The following is a 26,196-nucleotide window of genomic DNA, read 5'->3' as shown; positions in this document are numbered from 1 at the left end:
TTGAGGACTGGAGGCGGCTGCGCTGTCGGTGTATTGCGGCAGCGTGAGCGGCGCGCCAGGGCGCACGAGCCCAGAGGGAGAGAGAGAGAGAGAGAGAGAGACAGAGAGAGAGAGAGGTAGAGAAAGAGGGGCGATCAGAACAGTCTTGACGGATCGATGCTGGGCACCGGATAACAGCAGGCATGAAATAATCCAAAATCAGCGCGTGAAGGGGGGGAAAAGCACGTGAGAAGGATGGAGGCAGCGCCGGGGACGAGCTGCTGCGCGCCTCGCTCGGCCAAACGGGAGTAACCGAGTCCGGAAAGTGGCTGGGATGGCAGCATCCAGTAACTCAAGCCTCTCTGGTTCATCTCTGTCCTCTGGTAAGGTTCACCTCGCTTTCATGGAGCAGGAACCCACGTTTTATGTGGTATGACTGTAATAATAATAATAATAATAATATTTTGACACGACTGTTTTACAAGTTTGCATTTCTACTGATATATCATTCATTTGGATCAAGTCAAACTTTTTCTTACAATACTATCCCACATATAATTATAATGCAAAAAAAAGAAGAAAGAAAGAGAGAGACATGTGGAATTTTCCTGTGTTTTCATGCTTCTTTTCTTTCAGGTAATATTGTGGAGGCTTGCTGCGATTTGAGGTTGAATGGCAACAGAAAAGCATTGCCATCTGCCATAACTGGAGGCAGCAGTGGAAATATGAAAGGGAGAGAGAGAGAGGAAGCCTCCCATGTGCACAAGGATTAGAAGGTTGTGAGAAGCAGGCTGGTTTTGGATGTTGTCATTAGATTGCCAATCATCTCAATAATTCCCTTACCCTACTTTCCACTTGGCTGGCGTTAAGGATTAATTTTTGGCCTTTATACACGACCACTTTTCCAAAAACGCAGCACCGGGATGAGATGTTTTCTGACATAGTGAGAATCTAACATGGTTCAGTGGCGTAATACTGTTCAAATTGCTCCGATTCTATTCACATCCATTCAGCATAGAAGGAGTGGGGGGGGGGGGGATTAACACCTACTGTATTTTGGGTAAAAGGCTGTTTTCTGTGCTCGTATTTCACAGCAATGAGAAGAGAACGTGGGTTAGCAGCTGTTCAAATAAACCTTGAATGAAAGAACAGCACCACGCTCGCACATATCCCTGTCTGTGTTGATAAAAGTGCCGTGCGCATGTTTGTCAGGGGATAAAGTACAAACTCCTCTGTCACTGCACCGTTTGATGTGGAAGCCCCACCAACAACCGGAGGCTGTGGTGTGTCAAAGGGGGACTTTATATCCTAAATCTCACCACTTTCTGTTTCTTCTTTTGGAGAAGAAAAGTAAAATCCCCAATCTAGAAAACATTCCTGTACAACACCTGTAAAGATCAGATTGTGTATACTGCACGTCAGGCACTTTGTTTAATGGGTTCGTTACAGCAGCAGGACATTCCGCTGTGTTTATTTTGCTTTCTTACCGTCTGTGCATCCCAGCCACACCACACTGCAACGTCACATTTCACCAAGGTACTGCCCAGTGGGAGGGACGGGCAAGTCCTGTCCAAGCTGATACAGCCTGCGGGAATAACATGCTTCACAAAGCATTATCTCATGTGTGTATGTGTGTGTGTGCACGCACGAGTGTGTGTTTCAGAAAGCAGAGAATTTACTGTTTGACCGCTGCTGCTTTAAGAGGAAAGTCTTTTCTTTCTGTGGCATCGGAGGGTTGTCATTACTTTTGGGCTCTCAATATAATTATCAGGGGTTACAAGCTGCGCTGCTGCCAGGGATAGAGTGGTTGTCACAGGGGTATTATTATTTTCATGCCGAGGTCTTTGGCAGCCAGACACAACATTTGAATAATCTTGTCCATGAGGCATGTGACTAAAAAGAAAAGAAAAAAATAATTTTTATACAATTTCTGCTCAGAAGTGCTTGTGGTGTAGCTGTTCATGCTCCTTTTAATGAAAACCACATCTCATAATCTCTTTGGGGAGCTGATGAAAAGAAGTTCTTCCAATATTGTTTGAGTGAAAAGTGACGGCAGCTTTCTGTGATGATGTATGGCAGCTGTGGCATAATAGTAGTAAATATCAATTTTTTTCCTTGTTTGTTTGTTTTTTAAATGATTGAACAATGTGAACCAACATAGTGTAAGCAATGCATTATATACATGTGTATTATTAATACAAAAGCAGATTTAACCCAGATATACAACATTTCCTGACCAGCCGAAAAGATTGCGACATGGTTGCAAGCATATATGTTGCAATCTCATCCATCCCCTGGAAAGATATTTCCTGGCTCTGAGTCTGGATCGGGGAGATTCCTCCACGATCCTGGCATGGGTGGGCATTGAAGCATGTACTGTACCAGCAGCACACCATTTGCCTGACTTGGTCCGGGTAAAAAAAAAAAATCTAGCTTTGAAAATAAATTGAGGGAGCGAGCATGAAGGTATGTCTTCAGCTCCAGCCATAAATGACAAAATTGGTGAGGGAGGCAGAATTACAACCACGTAATACAAAGCGGCTGCCTGTTCGACACAATCCTGCCATGTTCTTTGATAAATGCTGCAGCTGCCTTACAAATTCTTTCCATTACTTGTGTTTCTTGTCCTCTTTACGTTGAACTGGATTTGTGTCATGTGCACCGATATGAAGGTGAGATGGCCCTATTTCTAAGTACTTGTAAAATTCACAGTAAACCCAGGCAGTGTCTTAACCAACAGGAGACACTGTCTGCTGCACACACCGGGAAATGTGAGAATCAGGTTACAGAATTACACTTTTCCCTTAAACATACCTACTGTTCTTGGTAACGGCACCCTTTCCCTGCGGGTGTCCAGCCCTGCAGCATCACACACGCACACACACTAAAACACGGGCGCATACACACTCCAGAGATGCACCCTTCATACCTGTCACATACTATCTGGTCAGCTCTGAGGCAGTTTTTCAAATTCTTGTTTTGGATCACTGCAATACGCAGATGGTCTCCCTGCTGCATCACTGCTGCATCCCACTGACATGACTGTGTGCGCGCACGTGTGTGTTTGCGTGCGCGTGTGTGTGTGTGTGTGTGTGTGTGATACTTCTCTTTGCCAGGAATGTATGATTAATTCTCACCTATATGAGCATTCAGAACAACATTAAACTGTGTCGCTTTCCCAGTGAACGCACCCTAAAACAATCACTCGAAACACTGTTGATCAACTTTTCAACCACTCAAATCGTCGATACCGGTGTTTGCAGTTTTGAAAGAAAGTGGCACAAATCACAATTATCAACGTGATCATTCATGCAGTCTTTTAACTTTCCACGGTTCCTTTCCAGAAGTGTGGGCTCTGCATAGTTCATACAAAGCTCAAAACTTGTTGAGATCTTGTCAGCCTTGTACTCAATAACCCCGACTGCAAGTCACTATTTCATGGGCAGAATACTTCTTTCTTTCTTTTTTTTTTTTTTTTGCATGTGCCCAGACTGTAGAGCAGACTTTATCTCCAGGGATGAAAGTCTGAGCTTGATCTTTATTCATCACGTATTCTCTTTGTCACCGAAGCAAACACCCGCCGGTAATTATTTTATTGAATGCTTCTGACTGGTGAGTAATGGAGGGCAACACAATTAATAGCTGTTTCTTCGGGGGGGCGAGAGCCCCCTGGCTGCTCCAGAATTTAAAATTCGCCCCGATCATCAGACGCCACACCAACCCGGAGCTACTTAGGGATTCTTTTTGATGTTCCCCGCGTTTGTGTGTTTATTCTATGCGTGCATGCGCTTGCGTATACATGAGTGTGGGTAGGTACTGTGCAGCCCTTTGCGTTTGCACAAATATGTATGTTTGAGCAAGCGTGTGCTGATGTTTGCATCTGAATCATGAAGAGCTCCCTGTTTTTTGGTGCTCAAGCTGCTGCAGAATTCCAGACTGAAGCCATTCGTCATTAATACGAATTAGAATGTGCAGGCGGGGGGGGGGGGGAGAAAAAAGAAGGATATTTGGCAGCTCACCAGACAAAATCACATTCTTTTAAATAAGCCGCAGTGGAATAAATCTTTCAGACTGTTGCCAGTGCAGTACACAGTGACAAAGCTTCGACTTTAGGACACAATGCATTTTCCAAGGCAGCTCAGCCACACACCAGCACACAAAGCCTGAAGGTTGTTCAGTCGTACCTGAGAGCTGATGTTACGTGGAATACTTGAGCTGCAACATCTCTTTAAAACAGCCACGTCTTGGTCTTATGATTTGCCTTTTCATCGTCTACATGATTATTTGGCTTTTAATTCTATGTACCTGTCTTGTCTTTGTGATGAAGCCAGCTCTTTCAACAGCAGCTTTGACAAGATGCGACGATAAGGATTTTTTATCTTTTTTGGATAACGTTGCTTTCCAGCCTCCAGCCAGACGCCTGCTGCAGCTGATATGACATGATTAAAATACTCTGATTTACAAGCTGCCGTGCCATTGGTTAAAACAGATCTTAGAGATTTTTTTCTTTTTCTTACATTAATGCAAATCTAATGCGTTATTGCTGACAGATTGGCCGTCGCCTGCTCCTCGGTGCACATATCCAACAAGTACTCACTGGTTTTGGTCCTGTCACTTCTGAGGCGTGTTTGATTAGTTCCCCTCGGGCCGGAGGTGTGGTGCTACTGATCTGCTGATGAGTACAAACATGAACGACGTGTATCTTCTGGACCAATAGTGTTTGTTGTTCGCACATACTGGCGAATCTTTCAGGGTCAAAGGCACCAGCAGTTTACTGTAACACTCTATTAAATGCTCAAGTTCTTTCTAAAGGGCCACGTACAGAAAAAAGAAGGTGAAGGTGCTCCTCATAACTTTTTATCTCGTGTATAGAATCACACAGTATCATTGAGATGTAGGTACATTATTCTTGATAATGGCTGGGGCTGTTTAAAATGGACTCTGGTCACTATGATATACTGATGTCGATGGTCACGCAGAAGACTCTGAGTATGCAATAAAATATTTCTTATTAAATGGACTTCACTTCATGGTTTTAGGCAGAAATTGGTGTTTTAGGTGTCCATCCAAAAATGATAGGTGTCAAAAAAAGGAAGTTTTGCTTCTTAAGAGTAATATATTTCCTTTTCTCATTTCATTTTGGAAGTGAAAAAAAATAGATGGATGATAAGTCCATATAATTAATACAACCTGTGATTCTGGAGGTATAATTCCTCAGCGTCTTGGAAAGGAAAATTCTCCTCTTTGCTTTAGCATTTGAATGCACCAGAATGAGTCAGAGAATTTCGAAACGTGTCTTGTTCAAAAGCACTTTTTTAAAATAATGTGAACCGGGTAGATGGGGGAATTGAACCTGCAACCTTAAAAAGAAAAATTCTAATAACTTTCAGCACCATTAAAACATACGACGGTTCCTAATTGAAATGTATTTCTTTAAATAGTTTGAACATCCTGTTTTCACATCCTATTTATAAAAACGAAAAAGTCCCAAACAAAGTGGGACGTGTTGTCGAGTGACTTGTGTCAGCATTAAGATGTAATGCATAACAATACCACATGGTTCTAAGTGCCGGATAGTACGTTACATACTGTATATAACTTCTTCTTTTTTTAGCCTATATTGCAGCATTTTCCTTTTGACCAATTTAGTGTCACGTTCCAAGACTATTACAAGTCATTACTTTACACAGTCTCCGTTGCGTTAAATTATGGCTTGCTTCAGGGCATTTGCTCTCACCTCGTACTCTTTCTCCAAGCTAATGGAACAGCGCACTCCATCATATCATCCAGAGTGAACGTTCACACAATCATAACTCAGCCGACACGTTTCCTAGAGGAGCTCAAGCTGTGGGTGGCGAAGTTCAAGCTCTTATTTACTTGTGTTGATTGCGGTGGGCTTGTCGGCATAATCGTATCTCAGAGTGGGGATGTCATGTCATGCTTATGAGATCAGGTGTGTTGTCTGCGCAGTGTTCACCAAAAGCGAGCTCGCGTTTGTATCGGTCGTCCTTGAAGCGGAGGGGCTGATTGCGAGTGCATTCAATGGCACATCTCGAGAGGCAGCTGCGCAGCGTGAAGCCAAATGCATAATTATAACTGAGAGATAAACAACAGTGACATAACTATGGAAGGGCTTATGCTCAGTCCACTGGGAAACGGATCCAAAATTGAGTTTTTAATGAGGGGAAAACAGGGGAGTCTATTAAAACTACTGTGAGTTCATCATAGAAACCTGCCTTATTTTTCTCTTATCTGCAGACCCGGAGGATTACCAGCCGCCCATATGGAAGTCCTACTGTGAGTAACTCATTCATTTCATACACTGATTAACTTTGGCCTTTCGTCTACTTTAAAAAAAAAAAAAAAAAGAATTCCTGCCCTTTCATTTGTGGCTTGAAAAGGGCCGATACACGGTCAAGTCAGATGTTCTGCAGAATTCCAAAGGCTGCATAGACATGTTCATAAAGCACACAACCCGCCCACAGAACACTTTCACACATGCACAAATGCGGAGCAGCTCATTCCCCCAATCTCTTTTGTAAAATAGGTTACCAGCGCCCAGGAAAATAAGATTTTCTACCTGCATAGGGGCTCGGCTAAAATAAGGACCCACCTCATTATACAATGTTTTTTTATTTTTGCCATGTGGGAGGAATTGGCTCCCCTCTTCTGAGAATATGTAACGTATTTACTGAAGGAAATCATTCCAGACGGAACACTGTCTGTTTATTTTATTGCAATTGTATTATTATTATTTTTTTAAACAAGTATTCCTGTGATTGCAGGTCTTATCTAAATATTTTTACAATCAGGAAGTCTCCCATCAGACTCCTTCTGTCCTCTGCTGACGTATTGTTTGAGGTCTGTGTGTCACGGGAGTGGAGTGAGTCCAGGTCTTACTGGTCGGCTTAAGACAACCTGACAAAACATGAAAATTCACCGTCAGGACTCCTCCTTTGTCTGTGCGGAGGCGCCTGGGCTCAGCCTCATGCAGCAATTTCTTTGCTCCCACACCAGTCGTTTGTAATAAGGACACAGTTTTTTATTTATTTTTTTTTATTATTATTTTTTTTTAAATCTTCTGTCCTCATTCACATCTCACAAGGCTGCCAGACACTGGAGTGAGTGGCTTAACGGTGTAAACAGGGAAGAGTGTTTTTTTCTGTTATTGTCACAGTGGTGTTTGTGCCAGCTGATCAAATGAAATAGAAAGTGCTGTTGTGGGCGCATTATAGACACAAAGAGAGAAACCATGTCCTGATTCTTCTATTGTGGAAATATACCCTCATCGAAAGACGTCCAGTCGTTGGAAAAAGAAAAATGAAACAGCAGCAACTATTGGCCTCTCATTTTTAAATCAGAAAAGAAAATGTCCTAATTCTTCAAAATTCCTCGGAGGTTTGTGGTGATTACTTTTCCTGCCTCAAATTTGAACTACATCTAATACATAAAGGCATGAACTTACACCCTGTGTGTGTGTGTGTGTGTGTGTGTGTGTGTGTGTGTGTGTGTGTGTGTGTGTGTGTGTGTGTGTGTGTGTGTGTGTGTGTGTGTGTGTGTGTGTGTGTGTGTGTGTGTGTGTGTGCGTGTGCGTGCGTGCGTGTAACTCAAGGTACATTTTGTTTTTGAAGTTACAAGGAATGTATTTAGTTACAGCACACTTTAGCTAAATGGATAAGAAGGCTGAAGTGGCTTTTAGATATGCAGCCCCTGTCCTGTAAGACAGTGATTCCCAACCGGGGGTACACGGACCCCTAGGGGTACGCGAGGGTATTGCAGGGGGTACGCAGAAAGATTATAAATTAGCCTACAGTATCCACACACACAAAAAAAAAAATTATACTATATTATATTGTATTATATCATGAATTTTAGTAAGGCCATACGTTTATTTTCCATGAGTAGCAGTTCGTCCACAGTGATTGTAACACTACAATGCACATAATATGAAAAGACTATAAAGTGGCGCGCTTTAAAAAAAAAAAAAAAAAAAGGTTCACGTTCTTGCTGCGGGCGCGCACGATTCGCGAAGCTAGCTAACTCTAGCTGCATACCGACTGTAAACATGGATGCATGGCTAGGCAGGAGTCAACGTCCAGCTACCGCTACTGCTACGACGCAGGCACAGGGGAGCCCAGTGAAAAAAGGAATTATGAAAGACTTATGAAAGACAAGCAAGCGCAAGTGTCTCATTAAAAGGTATGTTTTTACACTCACAATAATTGTTTTATTTAAATGAGCAGTTGGATAGATAGAAAGACAAAGGGTTAAATATAAGTACACATTAAGGCGAATAATCACACACGAGAGAGGGGGTACTTTTCACATGGAAACCAGCTCAAGGGGTACACTGGTCAAAAAAGGTTGGGAACCACTGCTGTAAGACACTCACTGTTTAGCTTTGCATAGATAAGCTAATGGATCCTGTTTTTTTGTGTGTGTGTGTGTGTTTTTTTAACCTTGTTTCCGCTGCATTCAGAGCAGCGTTCAAGAGCTGGGCCCGAGCCTCATATGGCGGAGGTGTTGTTTCACATGCAGTGTCTTACATCGGAATTGCTTTTCTTCTCTCTATTAACCGTGTTTATTGTTGATGTGCATGGAATGGCACACCACCTTCATTAACATGCATGTTTTTCTAACAGTATACCAGCTACAGCAGGAAGCCCCAAGGCCAAAGAGGATCACATGTCCTCAGGAGGTCAGTACATCTGTGTATATTTATAGCGGGGGTTGCATTACAGGGCTAAAGGATGGTATAGTCTTTGTTTATTCAACAGCTTGGATCGTAAAAGAAAGGAAAAAATAACGGCTGATAGCAGTGTCAACTGGAAAACCCCCATGGGATTATTATGCTTTTTTTTCCACACAATATCAAAGTAATGTAGTTCATCCTCGCAGATTATGTGCCTTCTTTTATTGTAATTGCTCATTGCAGATGTTGAATATTGAGCGTAATTTAATCACTTTATTACTTTGGCACGATCCTTCCTGTATAATCTTCCAGTTTTCATATTGTTGGCAAATATCTGACAATACCAGAGACTCGGGTGGTTTTAGTTGGCATCCCCGTATTCCCTATATTAAATAAGCTGCAGCTAAGTAATTCACTATTTGATTAATCCACTAATTCTGGCAGCATGACAACCTTGTCGAGTCTGAAAATGACACGATCACATAAAGTTGTAATGCACTAAACTATAAATGTTCTGCAGGAAAGCTGAGCCAGGGGCTTTTGCAAACATCCAAATAATCCATTCATGATTATACAGCCAACCTTCACCTTACAAACTTCTTTTTTTTTTTTTTTTTTTTTTTACCCTCAGGTTTTAGGAGGGAAAATATTCAGTGAGATATGAGTGAGTCTGGCAGCTGGAAGCCAGACCAATCAGTTACCTCTGGGGAGTGACTCGCTGCTTCGTAAAACTCCCGGCCGTCTTGAGTAGCTGTTTAAATCTTCAGTAGGTTCGTCTTAATGAATTAGGTGTCATCCGCTAACTGGATGATTTATTTTCTTCCTAAATGTTGTAGGAATTGATTTTGGAGAATCGGGTTTTGGAGAAATGCGATTACGTTTTTCACTGCTCAATATGACTTTTACTCTTGAAGCAAGTTTAAGTGACGGCCTGACAGGTGGTTTGTTGCATCCTCTTGTCAGTCGAAGGAAAGGTTAGTGACGCCTGCGATGGACTGCCAGAACATGTCGTGTAACTATAACACTTTTAAAATCTAAACTGATCAGCCAGAACATTATGACCACTGACGGGTCAATTCAATAACATTAAGTCTTTATTAATGCGCCTACTTATTAGAGCTGGAACTAATCCCAGCGTGCTACAGGTACATCCACACAGACCAAACACTTTGTCACTCCTACGCTTAGTGTATAGATGATAGTTCACGTTATGAGCATGTTTTTCGACTGTGCAAGGAAATTGGGAGTACCCAGAGAAAACTCAGGCAAACGACACACGGAAACATCCTAAAATATGAAGTCTGGTTGGGGATATTCTCAGTGTGACAAGAGGACGAACTACTATAATACCTTGCAGCCCACGCATGTACTTGACCTCAAAGTGATTAAATGAGCAAGTTTCATGATTTGAGCAAGTTTTGCAAAGGAGAGATCGCTTGAAGAATTGATCAGAGGAACTCGTATAGTGAAACTCTCGGGGAGCATTCCTGGTGTGTAGTGGTCAAAACACACCAGAAGTCGCAATCAAAACTCAATTATGGCCAGTTGAAATCACCTCCGTGTGCAAACATACAAGCGACTGTAGCTCAAACTGATAGACGCTGATGGAAACGTGTCTGGACACACAGTGCATCACGGTTTATTGTGTTGGGGGCTGCCAGGTATCCGTACCAGCCGTAATGTTATGGTTGATTGATTATACACCAAGGAGAGTCACAAGTATTTCAGTCGCAGAGACAAAGTGAGAGGACTCCTCATAATGATGGACAGTAATGCTTTTATTCACTCTGCTATGTTAATAAAGCTGATGGAACAAGTCAGTACACTTGTCCCTGCCCTCACTGAAAAGTACTGTCAATCTTCTATTATACAACCCAATCATGTCTCATCCTATTTTGAGTCCCGCCACACTTTGATGAGCAAAGTGAAAGCCGTGGGCTGGTTATGTGAGATTAGTGGTCCTCCACTATTTCAATGCAAAATTGTGTTTGACACATTGCTAAATCCATTATGGTCATAACTGTGAATTATAAGAGACGTCCAATGCTATCATCTGAATAAGTGTCTGCATAATTTTTTATTTTTTTTTAAGTGACATAATTCATTCTTCCTCCCTTTGGATTGATTCACAGTGACAGTGCTGTAAAAATATCAACTCTTTTCATATCACTACTTTAAAAACTTTATGGTGATGTCTGTTGTTTTAATTTATATTCACAGTAAAATTAGCTTCTGACATATTTTTTTCAGGATTTCTAAGTTGGCACTACACACACACACTGGTGTAACACACTAACACGCTTCCTCTTAATTTTTTGCAGCTGGCCATCCATTACCAGCTGTTTTACTGCACTGCCTCTAATTCATCTCCACACTCTGTGATTTGGCTTTATGGTTTGGTAGCTGCGAATAGACACAGGGGCACAGATGGAGATAATCTGTCTTGTGGGGTAGAGCCCTTTATCTTTCACACGAGCTGCAAGAACAATTTGCGAAGCTATTTAATCGAGCTTTCATATCATATCACAGCAGCCAATGTTTGTTCTGGTTTTTGCAGATGGAGAGCAGGCCCAAATTCTATGGCAGAGAGTGAGTGTAACTTAATTATTGTCATCATTTTTGTGGGTTGTTTTTTTTGCCCCTCAATATTACTGTGGAGAGACTGGTTTTATTCATGATTATTGCCTGGCATCAATGATGTTTAGACTTTGAGTGGGTGGATATTTATTTTTCTGTGAATGTGTGCCTCTATGCTTTGGCAGAGTGCTGAGAGTAAGACCGAGTCTGACATCAATTTGTATGTTTGTGCATATAAAGACTAAATGACTCATATCTGCATTATTATTAACGATGATAATTAGATTTTTTTCCCAATGTCATTTTTATTGTTATAAATATTTTTCCCCACAGATTTCATGGCATGATCTCTCGGGAATATGCAGACGAGCTGCTGTCGGGAGCGGAGGGTGCTTACCTCATCAGAGAGAGCCAAAGACAGCCAGGGTCACACACCTTGGCCTTAAGGTGATCAACATGCAGCACAGATTCTCTGAAAGCATCAGCGGCCCACCGTCGCTCATTCTGCGTGGCCACTCAACCTCCTCAAACTCTGTTTTTTGACCCCCCCCACCCCTTCTTTATCCCTCTTCAAACTCGTCATCATCCATGGATCTCTGTCCAGGTTCGGGCACCAGACCTTCAACTACAGACTGTTTTATGATGGGAAGCACTTTGTTGGGGAGAAAAGGTTCGAGTCGGTCCATGACCTTGTGACGGATGCTCTCATCATCCTTTACATCGAGACCAAGGCAGCGGAGTACATCGCCAAAATGACCACTAATCCCATCTATGAGCATCTTGGTTACACGTCGCTGCTCAAGGACAAAATGGTGCACAGGCTGAGTCGGGGACGCACAGAACCGCGCAGAGTTACCTTCCAGAGGGACGAAAAGGTGAGTTTTAGCTCGGGCCACAGCCACATACTGGTCACACTGATGTTTACAACCTCAATTATGACATGACATGTCCAGAGTCTAAGATACATGCTGCAGAAATGCATGACAACAACCATAAACACAGAGGCAGCCATAAAAAAAAAAAATTAAGTAACAAGCTGAATGAGTAGTTCGGCATCTGTCGGTATCTCCTGATCTCTCATCTCAACACCGCAGAGTCAGAAGAAAGAGCAGGCTGGTTTTATGTACTCAGGAAATGAAGCAAGTCTTCCCACATGTTAATATTGGAGAACGGGTTCTGGGTTTGGCAAAGACTAATCACACCAGATGAGTTTACTTTTATTAAATGAACTTTTTTTTGATTGATGTTTTCCATGATTCACACAATCCTCAACATAACATTTTGCATTATACATTCACCTGTATATTACAGTTGAATCGCCACAAAACCTATATAAATAGTTGAAATGAATGATTGGTCCTTCCACCATATTATAATACACACTCTTACTAAAACCTTACAACTAAATAACTACACTCCTAAGAACAGGGAAACAAGGGTGCACCATTGTGAAATTAAAAAAGAAAACTTTAAACATGAAGTAGTAAACCTGGCAAGAACCTGAAAACAGAGCCATACCCTTTAACGTTATACAAAAGATGGCCTCACTGGTTTAACAGACCTGATCCATCTTTTCAAGAACACATTTTGTTTGCAGTCTTACGGCAAATGTTCGTCTTTCCATCTTAAAGACATCATACGTAATATCAAGTGTGTTGAATTTGGAGATGCAAAGTCTTTAGTTCCCCCACAATCTTGCCACAACATCAGCTTCTGAATATAAGTCACTGAGGAAAAACGTACGAGTTACAGTCCCCGCTGCATTATTAATAAACAAACTGATTTGGAGCTTCTTCTGCATTGCTTAGTGTTTCCACTGGATTTACAGTAGATTGAGAGCACTGGCTGAGAGGACACTTTGTGCTGTGAGTAAGACGTACATCCAGCGCGTAGCTCCTGGGTGTGTTCACTGCTGCCATGCTTGGTTGCTTCCTCTGAAAGGTAATGATAACCAGGGGGACTGGGACTTTGCTCGTCCCGCCATCCGTATCAGACACACTTATCATGGGCGAGACACATTGCACATTGTTTTCACTGGCACTCACGAGATGTTGTCACATTTAATGAATGATTTATCAATGAGGAAGCGTTTTTCTTTTTTTCTTTGAGGGGGAAAAAAGAAAAATCTTCATCCACTAGGTGGCGATCTCAACTTGCTTCCTTCTGTCTGCTTTGAGTGACGATGACTTAAGTCTGTCGCAGGCTCCTTCTTCCATCAGATACATGTGCCCTCTCATGGTGTTTCTGTCACATTTGTGATTTATCACTCTACTTTGATTCACAGCATCAGGGATTATTTATCTTTCAGCATGTCAGTGCACTGCTCGTCAGTCGGTCCTGTCAGTGGGAGCCTCATCTGCAAGTGTTTATATCGTCCGTCTTCAGTTTGTGGCTGGAGACACGAGACATTAATGCCAGCATTCAGTTGGTGGTCTACTTACTGCTAATTCCCTTTTTTAATTAAACTTTGGACGCCAGACGCCAGTGCCAACCCCCAGAAGGTTCTGGGAGCAGAGAACTGTTAAGATAAACACACTAAGCCATGTTTGCTTAATGTGCTTTATTGAACAGTGTCAAGCAGTCGTCCACTCAGCTTGATATGCAGCCCCACTCCATGTTCGACATGTCACGGTCTGCATTCTCCAGTAACCTCCCCGCAGGCAATTAAACCTACAACATGTCGTGAGCTAAATGTCATATTGTCAGTTACCACAGTGCTTTTGTGGACACAAGGAGTGATGAAGTCACAGATGTGATGCCGACGGCCTTATCAGGCAAAAAGAAAGGCACGTCGTCCGCGTGATAAATGGAGACGTACCTGTTGGCTCCAATCCCTGGTCCCTTTTTGAACTTGATGTTTACCAGCCACACCCCGAGACCTTGCTGGCACAGTCGTCTGACTGTCCGGTTGAAATTCATGTGTATTTACTCAGTGTCGGGTTGATACCTATATAATACCGTCACTGAGAATGCTTGTGTAATTAAATTGCAGCCGGAAAGTGAAGGAGGGCACTTGACTTGAACTAAATCAACCTCCTCAGGATTTTTTTTTTTTTTTTTTTTTTTTTTTTTCTCGTGTGCAGGAATTTGCTCTGTGGATAGAATCTCTGCTATGGTGCTGCTGATTCTCACCACACTGCTTTTTTTTCTGAGTGAAACTTGCATGCTGTGGAGAGCTTTTCAATGAAAATATCAAGTTATTTGTTAGGATCATGACCTCTAGGTTTCATTCTCTGAAAGTGATAAAAGAACTTATTTATGTAGAAGACCAATTCAGAAATCTTTCCACGGCCTTCAATATATTACTTTTTTTTCTTCCCATCCACAACAAACATAATGGATATATTTTCAGTGTGCCAGTGCAGACAAAAGTGTGAATTTCCTCTATTTTCAATATCTTTGACTGCAATACAGTACGCCTATTTTTCTATTTGTTCGAGATGTTGTTGGAGCCGTTTTGTTTGGGGATGTGGGTAGTTGCGTCCTCTTGTCTCACCGTGTCAGCGCACACTGTGCCGTTTTCTCATGATTCCGCTCACAACGGAGTCCACTCAGCTGTGTTCTCACAAAGCCTTTTGCCGGGAATAAAAGAGCCAGGCTACTGAAAAGAAAGCTGAGTTTGTTGTGCGACCACCTTTTGTGTCCTTTCTTCCGAGCCCTTCTTTAAGAGACAAGAAGCCATCTGCCCGCAGACAAAGAGGCACGGCCCCGGCCTCCCTCCCTCCTCGCAGGGCTAAAATATCTCCAAGTGGTCTATTCCTCATCCGTCCCCACAGACTTCGCTCGCTGTGCTGAATTGTTTAGCGTGGCATGTGTAGGTCTTTTCAAAGAATGCCGGCCTCTTTGACAAATATTTTCACCTGTCCTGTCACTCTTTCAGAAATGAGCTGGTTTGCTTCATACACATGAAATGTCTGGTACACAGCACTATTTCTGCCGTCCTTCTGTGTCTGTCACCCCGTAAGCTGCCAATCCCTTCATTTTATCTCGGCTTTGCAGTTGCCCTTTGGGTCTTTTTGCCGTGAGCCTCACCACTCCAGTTTTTGCTCCAGTACTTTATCATCCCAAATCCAATGGCTACTGGCTTTATGACCTTTTCCTCCCATGTTAATAAATCAGCTCAACTTTTTTTTTTTTTTTTTTAGGGTGTGTGGCCTTTCCAACATACAGTCTCGGCTTAGAATCTTGGTTGTGTCATGTCATATGGTGTGTAGTTTTGGTTTGTCAGTGTTGTGTATTTTGGAGCTTTTTCATGATCACAAGAACATCCAGTGTTTCGCTGGTTGTTTACAAGCAGAGCTAATTGGGACAAATTTGGCACGAACAACCCCCCACTTGCACAGAATAAAAACCCCAACAAAACAAAACTAAAACAACATGACCGCAGACCTTCTGATGGGATTTTACTTGGATTTGGGCACTTGGATTATTCCCTGTGTAGGGATTATTGTGGTAATCCTCCCCAATCCCAGTTATTGGTCTGGCGCTGTTGGTCCTTCAAGACAGCTGATGTGATGGGCAGAAGTAGTCTGCAGTCAGACTGTCTGGAGGACGCTGTGGGGAATTCCACCGGCCGACTGGCATAACTGGAGGTCAAGATCCTATTTGAATTACGACAACACAGCCTGGGCTCTGTCAGCCCGGACAATCTTAGGTCTGTCTCTGAGCAGGCAAGTGACCTGTTTGAACAGCCCAACGCTGGGAGAGCTACCGGCAGTGGAGTATTATACCCAGTTAAGTGAAGTGGAGTGTGTCCGGAAGGCAGCGCACTAATGGGAGTGTGCACTGTGCTATGAAGGGGGCGTCTGCACTATTGATCCTGCTTTAGAGAGCTGTTGAGCTGTGTGAACCGATCCTGACAGCTCCCGACTGCACTCACTCGCAACCTCCAGGCCCCTGCCCATTTAGGACCCCCGCTCTCTCTCTCTCTCTCTCTCGCTCTCGCTCTCTCTCTCTCTCTGGGCGTGTGAAAGAGGACCATTGTTAGAGGCACACTCCTACCCTCAGGCCGCCCACTACCAGTCCTGGTTCCCCTGCTCTTCTTGCTCACTACTGCCACTGGATCCGCACCAGATGCAGAGTCGGCCCCGTGCTGGTTGCCATCACCAGTTGCCCTCCCAGGTCAGAGGGGAGTGGAGTGCCGTTGCCGCCTCTGCCCTGGGCTGTTGTCGGCGGCGCCTGCTGCACAGCACCCACGTCTCCACTCTACAGCTTTGCCCAGAGGAGTTGGAGAGTCTTTGGGAGCCCGACCAGTCAAGCATGGAGGCTGAAGAGAACCGGGGGGGTTTGGGAGCAGAGCTGATGACACACAAGGCCAAAAGACAGGAGAGGAAGCGTCAGGAGCTGCTTGCTTTAGCCCTGGGAGTCAAGCTTGGAACCAAGGGGACTCTCCTGTGGAAGCCAATTAAACTGTTGGCTTCTTGTCCACAGATCTCCTCACCTTTGGTGCGACGGAGCGCCTTGAAAGACACCTCCGAAAAGCAGTGTTCCTACGAAAAGATCCACAACTTCAAGGTATGGAGATGTTTGTTTACCGCAAAGGATCGAGGAAGAGTCAATAGAAAAGCATGGCGTTTCAGAGAGGCTGTTTTGTATTAAATCCATTTAGATTTTTGATAATATACCTAAAAGAAATCATTTCTGCAAGCCTTCTTCTTGCGATGGTTAGAAATGCATTTAGCCTGTCTCAGTTCCATGATAAACTGTGGTCTATTCAGCTGTTTTGATGAAAACACATGCAGCTGTCATCCATATGCACTGGGGGGAACTAATTGTTACACTATACCACAACCCATTAACAGCAGGGCACATTGATTAGCATTGATTTCTAAGCACTCGGGTCCATTTTTGTGTCAGGCCTTTGATTATTTTTTTTTATTATTAAAGCGTGATCATTTTGCAGGGGAGTGCTGTGGAAAATAAAACTAATTTCATTATATATGGGGAGAGTTCGGGGGCTATTTTGCCTCTGGGCACCTCAACATTCTTGCTTTTGTATCTTTGGTTTCAGTTAGCAGGCGGGTTGTAAGAACCTCCCAAAGCTTTTTGTCTTCTTCCTCTTTGAAAATGAACAAAAACCATCCACTCACCACCTGCTGCCTCCTCACCCATTAGTCCAGCGCTACCTATTCAAAGTACCACTGAAGGTGTGTGTACATGTGCACACAATTATGCCTCCATTTGTCATCTTATCTGTGTTTCTCAGTGCTCAGTGGGTGTACATCTGTTATTTTGCCTCTCTGTGCCGGCCTGCATGTATCCGATTGCCCAGAAGCAGATGCCAGACACACTGTAGCAAATCCTTTAATCTGCCTTGTATATACAAATGCTCTCATTTGCTGAAGGGTCCCATCTCATATAGTAGGAGTCACAGTGTAATCACGGTCCTGCACATCCGGGAGGTTTTTCCTCTTTGATCTATAGACACTCAATTGAAAAATTGCCTTTGTTCCTTTTTTTTTTTTTTTTTTAGGGTTTGAATTAACATGTTATCTAAATTCCCAGGTACACACCTTCCGAGGGCCACACTGGTGCGAGTATTGTGCCAACTTTATGTGGGGCCTCATTGCTCAAGGCGTCCGCTGCTCAGGTAACTATATTCTCAAATATCCAACCTGATTATTGTGGATTCCATTAAATAATTATGTCATATAAGTCTGAGATCACATATGTAATCCATGAAATTCTTACCACGCAAACAGTAGTTACTAAAGGCCTTGTTTGGGATATGTTGCATTTTCTTGGGGGGGTTTTCTGTTAAATCTGTGACAAATATGTAGAAATCCCCCCCGTCAGTGAGTCAGCAAAGCACATTCATTCCCAGTGATGCACAGGCATTTTCCCAGTATGAAACTGTGACTATCGCTCTCTTTGTACGACCGTCCCCTCAACAGTACTTCATCACAGTGACCTCGTAAAGAAAGCAACTGTCTCGTAACATATTTAGCAAACCCTTCAGAATTATCCCTCACGGACCAATGGTTTGCATGAAGGAGCTAAAATGAAAAATGTTTGTTTTTAATTTTTAACTTAAGACAAAATACAGGCCAAATGCATGTCAGACTAAAATAGCAGCAGAACTAAATCACATATTACAGCACACACACACACACACACACACACACACACACACACACACACACACACACACACACACACACACACACACACACACACACACACACAGTCCTGAAGCTGAAGTGCACGCTGGTGATGTTCCCTCCTCAAACAGAGTGTTTGTTGTTTAGGCATTGGCCATGCTGATAAGCCGGAGGCAAGCTCTGGTATCATCAGACACCTCATGTGCTCAGCGAAACAGGAGACACTTCTTTGTTTTCTCCCACTTTGTGTCTGTCTCCTATTTTCTTCTTATCACCTGCTCCACTCCTTGTTCACCGATTGTGAACGAGGACCCCCCCCAATCGGCGGACCTGCACTATAACATCGCTCGGCAGTAAAAATGTCTTTGTGATGAACGACCCCTGAAGAACGCCCTCGTCTACAAGTGGCTCTTCTTCAAAACCTTCCCTCCGAGCGGCGCCGCCACTCAGGCCAGCGTGCCTCCCGCACGCACTCTACTCCTACCAGCTGTCCAACACACACTCTGTAATGAAAACTACAAGAGCTGCTGCCCACGCCGCCGCGTACGCTGTTATCTACCTTTATGGCGTGGCGCACCAAGACAGCTTTGCTTGCAGCTGTGGCTGCCTGACAGTGCAGTTTATCACGGACTCTGGGAAACCTTCCCAAAATGCTGTGTGAATCCTGCAGCGACGATTGTGTTATCGTTAGTGTGGGGTTAATCTCCCCCTCAACCTCCCTCTGTTTATCTCGCTCTTCTGTTTGCTAGATTGTGGGCTGAATGTACACAAACAGTGCTCCAAGCTGGTTCCCAGCGACTGCCAGCCGGACCTGCGACGGATAAAGAAAGTGTTTAGCTGTGACCTCACCACGCTCGTCAAGGCTCACAACACCACGCGGCCGATGGTGGTGGACATGTGCATTCGGGAGATAGAACTGAGAGGTAGAAACCACGTTTTATCAGCTGACACGTTAAACCCCTTTTAGTTTTTTGTTGTTGTTGTTTGTTTACTTTGTAAATGCTTACTTTTGAATCTGAATTCCAACATTAGAAGTTTTAGAAATGTGACTGATTTTTTTGTTCCGATATCTTTTTCTTTTTTTTGTGCAAATTTCAAAAACATAATAATTCTTTTTGCAGGCATGACGTCTGAAGGGCTCTACAGAGTTTCTGGTTTTTCAGAGCACATTGAGGATGTGCGTCTCTCCTTCGACCGAGGTTTGTTGACGACATATCTCTGTTGCCTGAGGATTAATGTTCCTGAGGTTTTTGGTTGTTTTCTTTTATTTTCAGTTCACACGATCCTAACTTTAAATAAGAACACTGTTTGAGCTGTGCTACTGCACAAAATAGTACTCGTCATTCCTCCGCTTACGTGAGAACTTTTGATCTGTGAAACATTTTGTTGTGTTTTTCATGTTACCAGACGGTGAAAAGGCTGACATCAGTGCCACTTCCTATGCAGACATCAACATAATTGCCGGTGCTTTGAAGCTGTATTTGAGAGATCTCCCCATTCCAGTCATTACATTTGACTTGTACTCCAAATTTATTCAAGCTGCAAGTAAGAGCTCCTCTCCGGGCATCTCCATACCAATTCTGCCTCTATGCTCTGATTTTAATCTTTTTTTTTTTTTTTTTAACTTATGTGACTTAGAAATGCCAAACTCTGAATCCAGACTGGAGGCGATCCACGAGGGGCTGCTGCAGCTCCCGCCAGCACACTATGAGACTTTACGCTACCTGATGGCTCACCTCAAGAGGTTAGATATACAGTTTATCGCTCTATTTGTATTATCAGGGTGCGATTTGATTGGAGGGGACCGATGATTACTGGTATAAATACAAACCTGTTCATGCATTGATTGCTATGTGCATAAAAAAAAGAAAACGATGACATTAGTCTCTTTGTCATAGAGCTCATAGCGAGTCTATTAGTGCTATTAACATCACTACACTGATAAAGAAAACTGGGCTGAATGCGTGACAAAGAGATAGATTAAAATATTATGGCTTTTACTCATTTCATGCAATCTGTTGAAATGAGAGAATTATAGAACAATGCCAGTATTACCCTTGAATTTAATCTTTGTCGGGGGACTCTTCAGCATTAAGTTGTTGAGAAGGATTTAAGAATATGTCTTCATTGCACTCTGATCACAGACTCTTTATGTCATATTTTACAGGGTGACGATGTTCGAAAAGGACAATTTGATGAATGCTGAGAACCTGGGAATCGTATTCGGGCCGACCCTTATGCAGCCACCGGAGCTAAACGCTTTGACAACCCTGAACGACATGAGGCAACAGAAAGTGGTGGTGCAGCTTTTAATCGAGCATGAAGATGTCTTATTCTGAGGACTGAGGCATCGGGAGGGGGAAACAGACGAGAAGGACAATTATTTATTCTGTCAAAGAGGAAAAACTCGAGCCACCTTGACTTTAATGAAGATTCAGAGACTAGTTTGCGTTGCAACGCTTCTCTCTCGCATGAAACTTTTAGTTGGAGTTGGTTTAGTGTTGACATTGTCTTGTTACTGTAAGTTTTGGGTTTCCATACTTGGCCAAGACCATCATTTTTTTCTTTTTTATAATCGGAAAGGTTTCCTGTGTTTTAAAGTACCTGCAACGCTGTTCGCTGCACTGTAATTTGAAGACTTGTCGCTACCTGGTGTAGTTTCAGTCCCGATGGTAAAATCTGTGCTGAGCAGATTGTGGATCAGTGAGGGCCTGGCAGCCTCACAGATCAGCCAACTTAATGTTCCTCCATCATGTGTGCATACTCAGAGATGTGTGGGATCACTTGTTTAAAAAAAAAAAAAAAAAAAGAATATATATATAAAACACTGCGGTTCTCTCCTTGTAGATAAAATTGGATCATGCAATGATCACTATTTTACCGTGTGTACTAAAAGACGAGAAATGAGACAATTTGGCGCTCATCAAGCACTTTTTTGCAGCAAGTGTAAAGAATTATTTTGTAAAGATGTTTATTTTTGTCTTTTATTCTGCGTTGTTCTTTCGTCACATTAATATATGCTGTTGAGAGTAATATTTGTTGAATTGATGTCTTGAGTTACACAAATTGTATGCAAAAGAGGAAAAAAGAGTAAGAAGAGCAACAGATTGTCGATCTACCATTTTCATTTTACATTTATTTGGTCTTTTTGTGACAAATATGCGGACTGGTTATACAACATCTCTTAATTCATGTAACTCATGAACAAAGCTCGTCTTGACACTGGCCACTTGGCCACTTGTATTTGCTGTGCTTGGGAATATTCTCAAGAGGAATTAACATTATGGTCCCTTATTTCGCCCCCGTCGTCTCTTTCACGCCAGTATCAGTGCTTGGTGCAGCAGGAGTTTCCATTCATTACACAAATGCCATAAAAGTTAATTGTGCTATGAGAGCTGCACCAAGCAAGTTCCTCTCACTCTTGGTTTAATGTGATTAACTGAGTCCTTTCTACAAATCCATCTATCAAAATGTATTTTTGTGACGGTTGCAATTCCAAAAATGTAATTTATGAAATGATTTATTAAAAGATGTCAAACTTGTGTTTGAATCACCGTGTGACCTGTTGTACTTTTGTCATATCAGACTGTATTCTGTTTCAGAGGTACTGGGACAATGCCTGCAGCTCATTAACGCCCCCCTCGATTCTCTTCAGCACATTAACTCACAAGTATGTCATTCTCATGGCCCTATTTTTAAAATGTTGCTTTACCTGGAGTGTCTTATCTAATATACAAACGCCCCCGGTGCCACACATTTTGTCTCCTGCCGGTCCAGGTTTATTGGTAGGATGGAATTTTACCGCAACTGCAGTGGTGATAAAGGTCATTTTAATATCAGTGCTACTTTTTTGTGAAAGGGGACATTGTTGTATCACAAACTTCACGTCATGCCTTGCTGCTTACGGTATCGTACTCCCCCCCCCCCCCCCCTCTCTCTGAAGTGTGTTTGCTGATCCTGAAAATATCAGCAGTGTAACATGTCAGCCTGAGTCTCCGTGTTTGTTCAGCAAGAAAGCGCAGTGGAACAATGACAGCCCCCCCCCCCATACCTCTGTATCGAAAAGATTAACCCTTTATTAGCCAAGTGGCTATAATTACTAAAGTTTGAATTGTGTCTGTGTCTTCAGCATTAACAATTCTAAGTACATGGCAAATAGGATGCGTTATTGCATTGGTGCTGCTGTTTGGTGTTGTGCATGACTTCCTTCGTCGGTGCTCTTGAGGCATTTCATTGAAAATATTGTAGAAAGAAAAATGGTGGGACTCCTGAAACTACTGCAAGTGTAATTTTTCAAACACACAGTACTCTCATTGTTTCGAGGGAGTCATTTTAAGGGTTTGGTTTTTTTTGCAAATATTTGACATTATATAAAGTAGTGGGACAGTGGTATTACATAACGGATGTGTATTTGTAAATGGAACATAAAAGGGTGTATCCACACTTTAAACATATTCAAATAACATTTAAATACACTCCGAGAAGTACTTTGGTGGGTGGCCAACAGAGGGTTTATTCAGAATGTGAGTTAATAAAGAGTCATGGTCTTGTATCTCTGCATGGTGCTACTTGTACAACTCTTGAGTTTAGTTTTAGATTTGTCAAGAGGAAAAAGACTAATTTACAGCATCTTCAGATGACTTCTAGAATCAACTCAACCTGAAAAACTAACAGGATAAACACCATTGATAATTAGAGTCCATTATAGCTATCTAGATTTTCTATATACAATAGACAGAGACTGGAGACAATATTAGCAGCTTTGTATCCAACTTATATGTTCTCTTCTCCATTCATTCAGAAGACGTTGCTGTTGTGGGGCAGTCATAGGAAATTTTGAACTATCTGTAGGTTAAATTCAGCTTAAACACCCGCTAAGGCCATATGATGAAAACAATGTTCTATAACGGTGACTTATATCCTTTATTTGGACTACCAATATATCTTGCCACTGCTTGTATAACATTGCATGTATAACATTGTTGTTTGCCTTCCCAAACAACAATCATACTCACTATTAAATTAATTTAGCTGTAACAAAATAATTTTTGATAAAACTACAACCATGAAATGTCTCACCATAATATCAAATGAAGTCCATTGATACTTCTGTTTATGCATTGTTAAAATAAAAAGGTATCTCCTACTTTGGAAAGTATTTTGCACGTCAATATGATTTCCAAAGGAGCAGAAAACAATATCTTTGAGACACTGCTATGGCCAGTGGCGGATTTTGCTATGGGCAAAGTGGGCAGCTGCCCAGGGCGCAAACTCAACAGGGGCGCACCGTGCACGTGCTCAGATATCGTGACTCCGCCCCCTTGTCTGCGACAGCAGGCAGCTCGTGCAGGTGAAACCCAACCAACATTGTGGCTCCCACACAAACTTTCTCTTTTATTACTGAAACACTTCAGGGTTCAGGTTCTTCTTTTTATTTACAAACTTGTAAACAAACACACACAGACGCTTTTAGAAAATTGAATGTGTTTTGAGGCTGGATTACTTGAAATGACAGTTTTGTTAAGCTCTTCGATTTTTCAGTCATTGATGAATATGGGCATATCTAAACATTTATAAACATTAAACAAACCCGGAAACATTTTCAAAATTCTGAACACATTTCTGTTTGTGTGCATTTTAAGATAACTATGATGGAGAAAGTTGAACTTGACCTGCAGCTTTTGAGCCAAATGTCTCCTTTTAAAGTGTAAATTAGAAGAGGTGACAGAGAGTTAATAATCAGTGACTCACTGCCCTCTATTGACCAGCCGCTACTGGTGGGGGTGATAATAAAACTGAGCCCCCCTCTCTCTCTTTCTGTTTTTTTATTAATGTGAATCAATGAGTTGTGTCTTATTCTGCAGTTTCAATTCAGATACCAAAGCACATTCAGCTTGTGTTGGGTCAGACTTGAGGGGTGGCTCTGGTATTTGACAGCACAGATGTCTCTATTGAAATCATACATTTGTATTCTAAGAATTGAAAATGTTCCCAACTTTTCAATATACGTCAATATTTCTAACCAATACTGCAAAAAAGACTCTGTGGGTATATTTTTGATTTACACTGCATTGACTCCAATCATACTTGTTTGTCAAAATTAATTAAACATTACAGCCCTTAAGGACGAGAGTTCCCTCTAGTGGTTAAAATACAGAAAGGTACAAAAAAGACCCTTTTTGTAGAATCACGTCAAGGTTCACTGCATTAAATTAATTTAGAATATATAATCTCAATAACTTCACCTTTTATTTCTAGATTTATAACATATGAAGATTAAAGCATTTTAAAAACGCTGCATGTAAAAAAAAAAGTCATTAAACATCAAATCTTATTTAATATTCTCATATATTGAACATTTTTAGACTTTGAATCTAAAATCATAAACGGTCAATTTAAGTCACTGTTAAGTTACATTAACGCTTATGTGAAATCAATATGTTAGCCAACAAATATTCATTCACACTGCTTTTTATTCCAAAAACATCTTTTGTGAAGACAACGTACAAATCAAATACTGCATGTCTCATTGAAATGATAATACTGTGTCAGTTTAAATTAAACAACACACAACTGAGTCTGTGTTAAACAAATGTAGAAAGTGGAAACTGAAAAAAAACAAACACAGTAACAAATCCACAAATGCTCGGTTTTTTGCCATTGTCTTGAGGTAAATCCATCAGTCATTTGAAAAACCTAAATAAGTAAATGAGTCCATCAGAGTTCGTCATGCAGAGAAGTGAACTCTCTTACGGAGATAAATCCATCTTCATCTTCGTCCTCATTTTTGAAGATGTCATCCACCATGACTTCATGATGTGTGTCATTAGGAGAGTAGCCATGCTTCTCAAACTCCTTCTTCAAATATTCTTTCACCTGGACAGACTCAAAAATATTAGTGTCACAACAATTGAGTAGTTTTATACAGTCTGGTGTTTAATAATAATAAAAAGTAATAATAATCCACACCTCCTGTTTGGAGAGTTTCCAGTCATCATTGATATCCATGTCCCGGAAAGACTCATGTGATCTGGGACCATTGCGGATTTCCATGAGTTCGATGTCAAAAATGAGGGTGCTGCTTGGAGGAATCTTCCCTGTGAACACACAGACATAGAAACAAATACACAGAAAGAAAAAGAGTCTTGTCACCTCAAATAAACCTTTGTGTTACCTTGTCCTTCTTTTCCATATGCCAGTGATGGAGGGACTGTCAGTTTCCTGCGTTCCCCTGTGCACATGTCCTGCAGACCTTTATCCCAGCCTCTGATCACCTCCTTCAACCCCAGAGTGAACCACACTGGATTCTTATCCCCCTGGTTGCGACTGCAAAGAACAAACACTGATCCATTAAAGTCCAGCACAGGCTTTGTGCAGCAATGCGTGGAATCTAAGGTGCGTTACCTGGAATGAAACCTCGTGCCGTTACTCTCCAGAAATCCATCGTAGTGAACCAGAAGCATGTCTCCATACTTTGACTTGCGGTAACACATGAAGGGTTTGTGTATCACTTCAACTTTCACTTCGGGCTCGGGCAGTTTCCCCCCAGCCACAAACATAAACAATGAAGGCAAAAGCGAGCAAAAATTAAAAATAATCATTTTTACAGAACTTACACTTATCTCCCCCCACCCACAAAAAAACCCAAAACCCTACAGATAAATGTCATAAAATAAAAAACTTAAAGTAAAAAATGCCATACGTGGCAGCCAACTTCATCAAATGTATCCCGTCCGTGATAGCCCGCCTTCCTCTGCCACTGATTGGACAAGGTCTTCCAAAAGGTCCGCCTTTTTAACAATTTCCTTTATCTTATTGGTGAATTGCCACGTCATTCATCAGTAATCT

The 26,196-nt window shown here is 42.1% G+C and overlaps 2 protein-coding genes across 2 annotated transcripts; one reads left to right on the top strand and one right to left on the bottom strand.

Moving 5' to 3' along the window:
* The first annotated feature begins 288 nt into the window (after nt 1-288).
* On the top strand, nt 289-21,792 carry chn2 (chimerin 2). Its single transcript, XM_080501522.1, has 13 exons — nt 289-362; nt 6,238-6,276; nt 8,622-8,677; nt 11,229-11,260; nt 11,582-11,695; nt 11,853-12,123; nt 16,679-16,762; nt 17,753-17,837; nt 19,098-19,271; nt 19,470-19,547; nt 19,756-19,893; nt 19,987-20,092; nt 20,516-21,792. Exons 1-13 carry the CDS (start codon nt 314-316, stop codon nt 20,685-20,687), a joined length of 1,398 nt encoding a protein of 465 aa, XP_080357648.1. The 5' UTR covers nt 289-313; the 3' UTR covers nt 20,688-21,792.
* Nucleotides 21,793-24,803: 3,011 nt separating this feature from the next.
* fkbp14 (FKBP prolyl isomerase 14) lies at nt 24,804-25,992 on the bottom strand. Its single transcript, XM_080500318.1, has 4 exons — nt 25,753-25,992; nt 25,523-25,674; nt 25,318-25,445; nt 24,804-25,224 (listed from the first exon to the last, which is right to left on the bottom strand). The coding sequence occupies exons 1-4, from the start codon at nt 25,947-25,949 to the stop codon at nt 25,066-25,068; spliced, it is 636 nt and encodes a 211-aa protein (XP_080356444.1). The 5' UTR covers nt 25,950-25,992; the 3' UTR covers nt 24,804-25,065.
* Nucleotides 25,993-26,196: the final 204 nt, after the last annotated feature.

Source organism: Blennius ocellaris (genome assembly GCF_963422515.1).
Source record: "Blennius ocellaris genome assembly, chromosome: 8".
NCBI lineage: Eukaryota > Metazoa > Chordata > Actinopteri > Blenniiformes > Blenniidae > Blennius > Blennius ocellaris.
Note: the sequence above shows the minus strand (reverse complement) of the source record. Positions and strands in the feature narration are given on the sequence as shown.

Bases quoted from the DNA above. Each gene is read 5' to 3' on its own strand.
- chn2 (XM_080501522.1), top strand. From the start codon at position 314: ATGGCAGCATCCAGTAACTCAAGCCTCTCTGGTTCATCTCTGTCCTCT. The intron at 19,272-19,469 runs GTAGAAACCACG...TTCTTTTTGCAG, and splicing joins TCGGGAGATAGAACTGAGAG to GCATGACGTCTGAAGGGCTC. The intron at 20,093-20,515 runs GTTAGATATACA...CATATTTTACAG, and splicing joins CTGATGGCTCACCTCAAGAG to GGTGACGATGTTCGAAAAGG.
- fkbp14 (XM_080500318.1), bottom strand. From the start codon at position 25,949: ATGATTATTTTTAATTTTTGCTCGCTTTTGCCTTCATTGTTTATGTTT. The intron at 25,675-25,752 runs GTAACGCACCTT...TGTTCTTTGCAG, and splicing joins GGCACGAGGTTTCATTCCAG to TCGCAACCAGGGGGATAAGA. The intron at 25,446-25,522 runs GTAACACAAAGG...GTGTGTTCACAG, and splicing joins ATATGGAAAAGAAGGACAAG to GGAAGATTCCTCCAAGCAGC.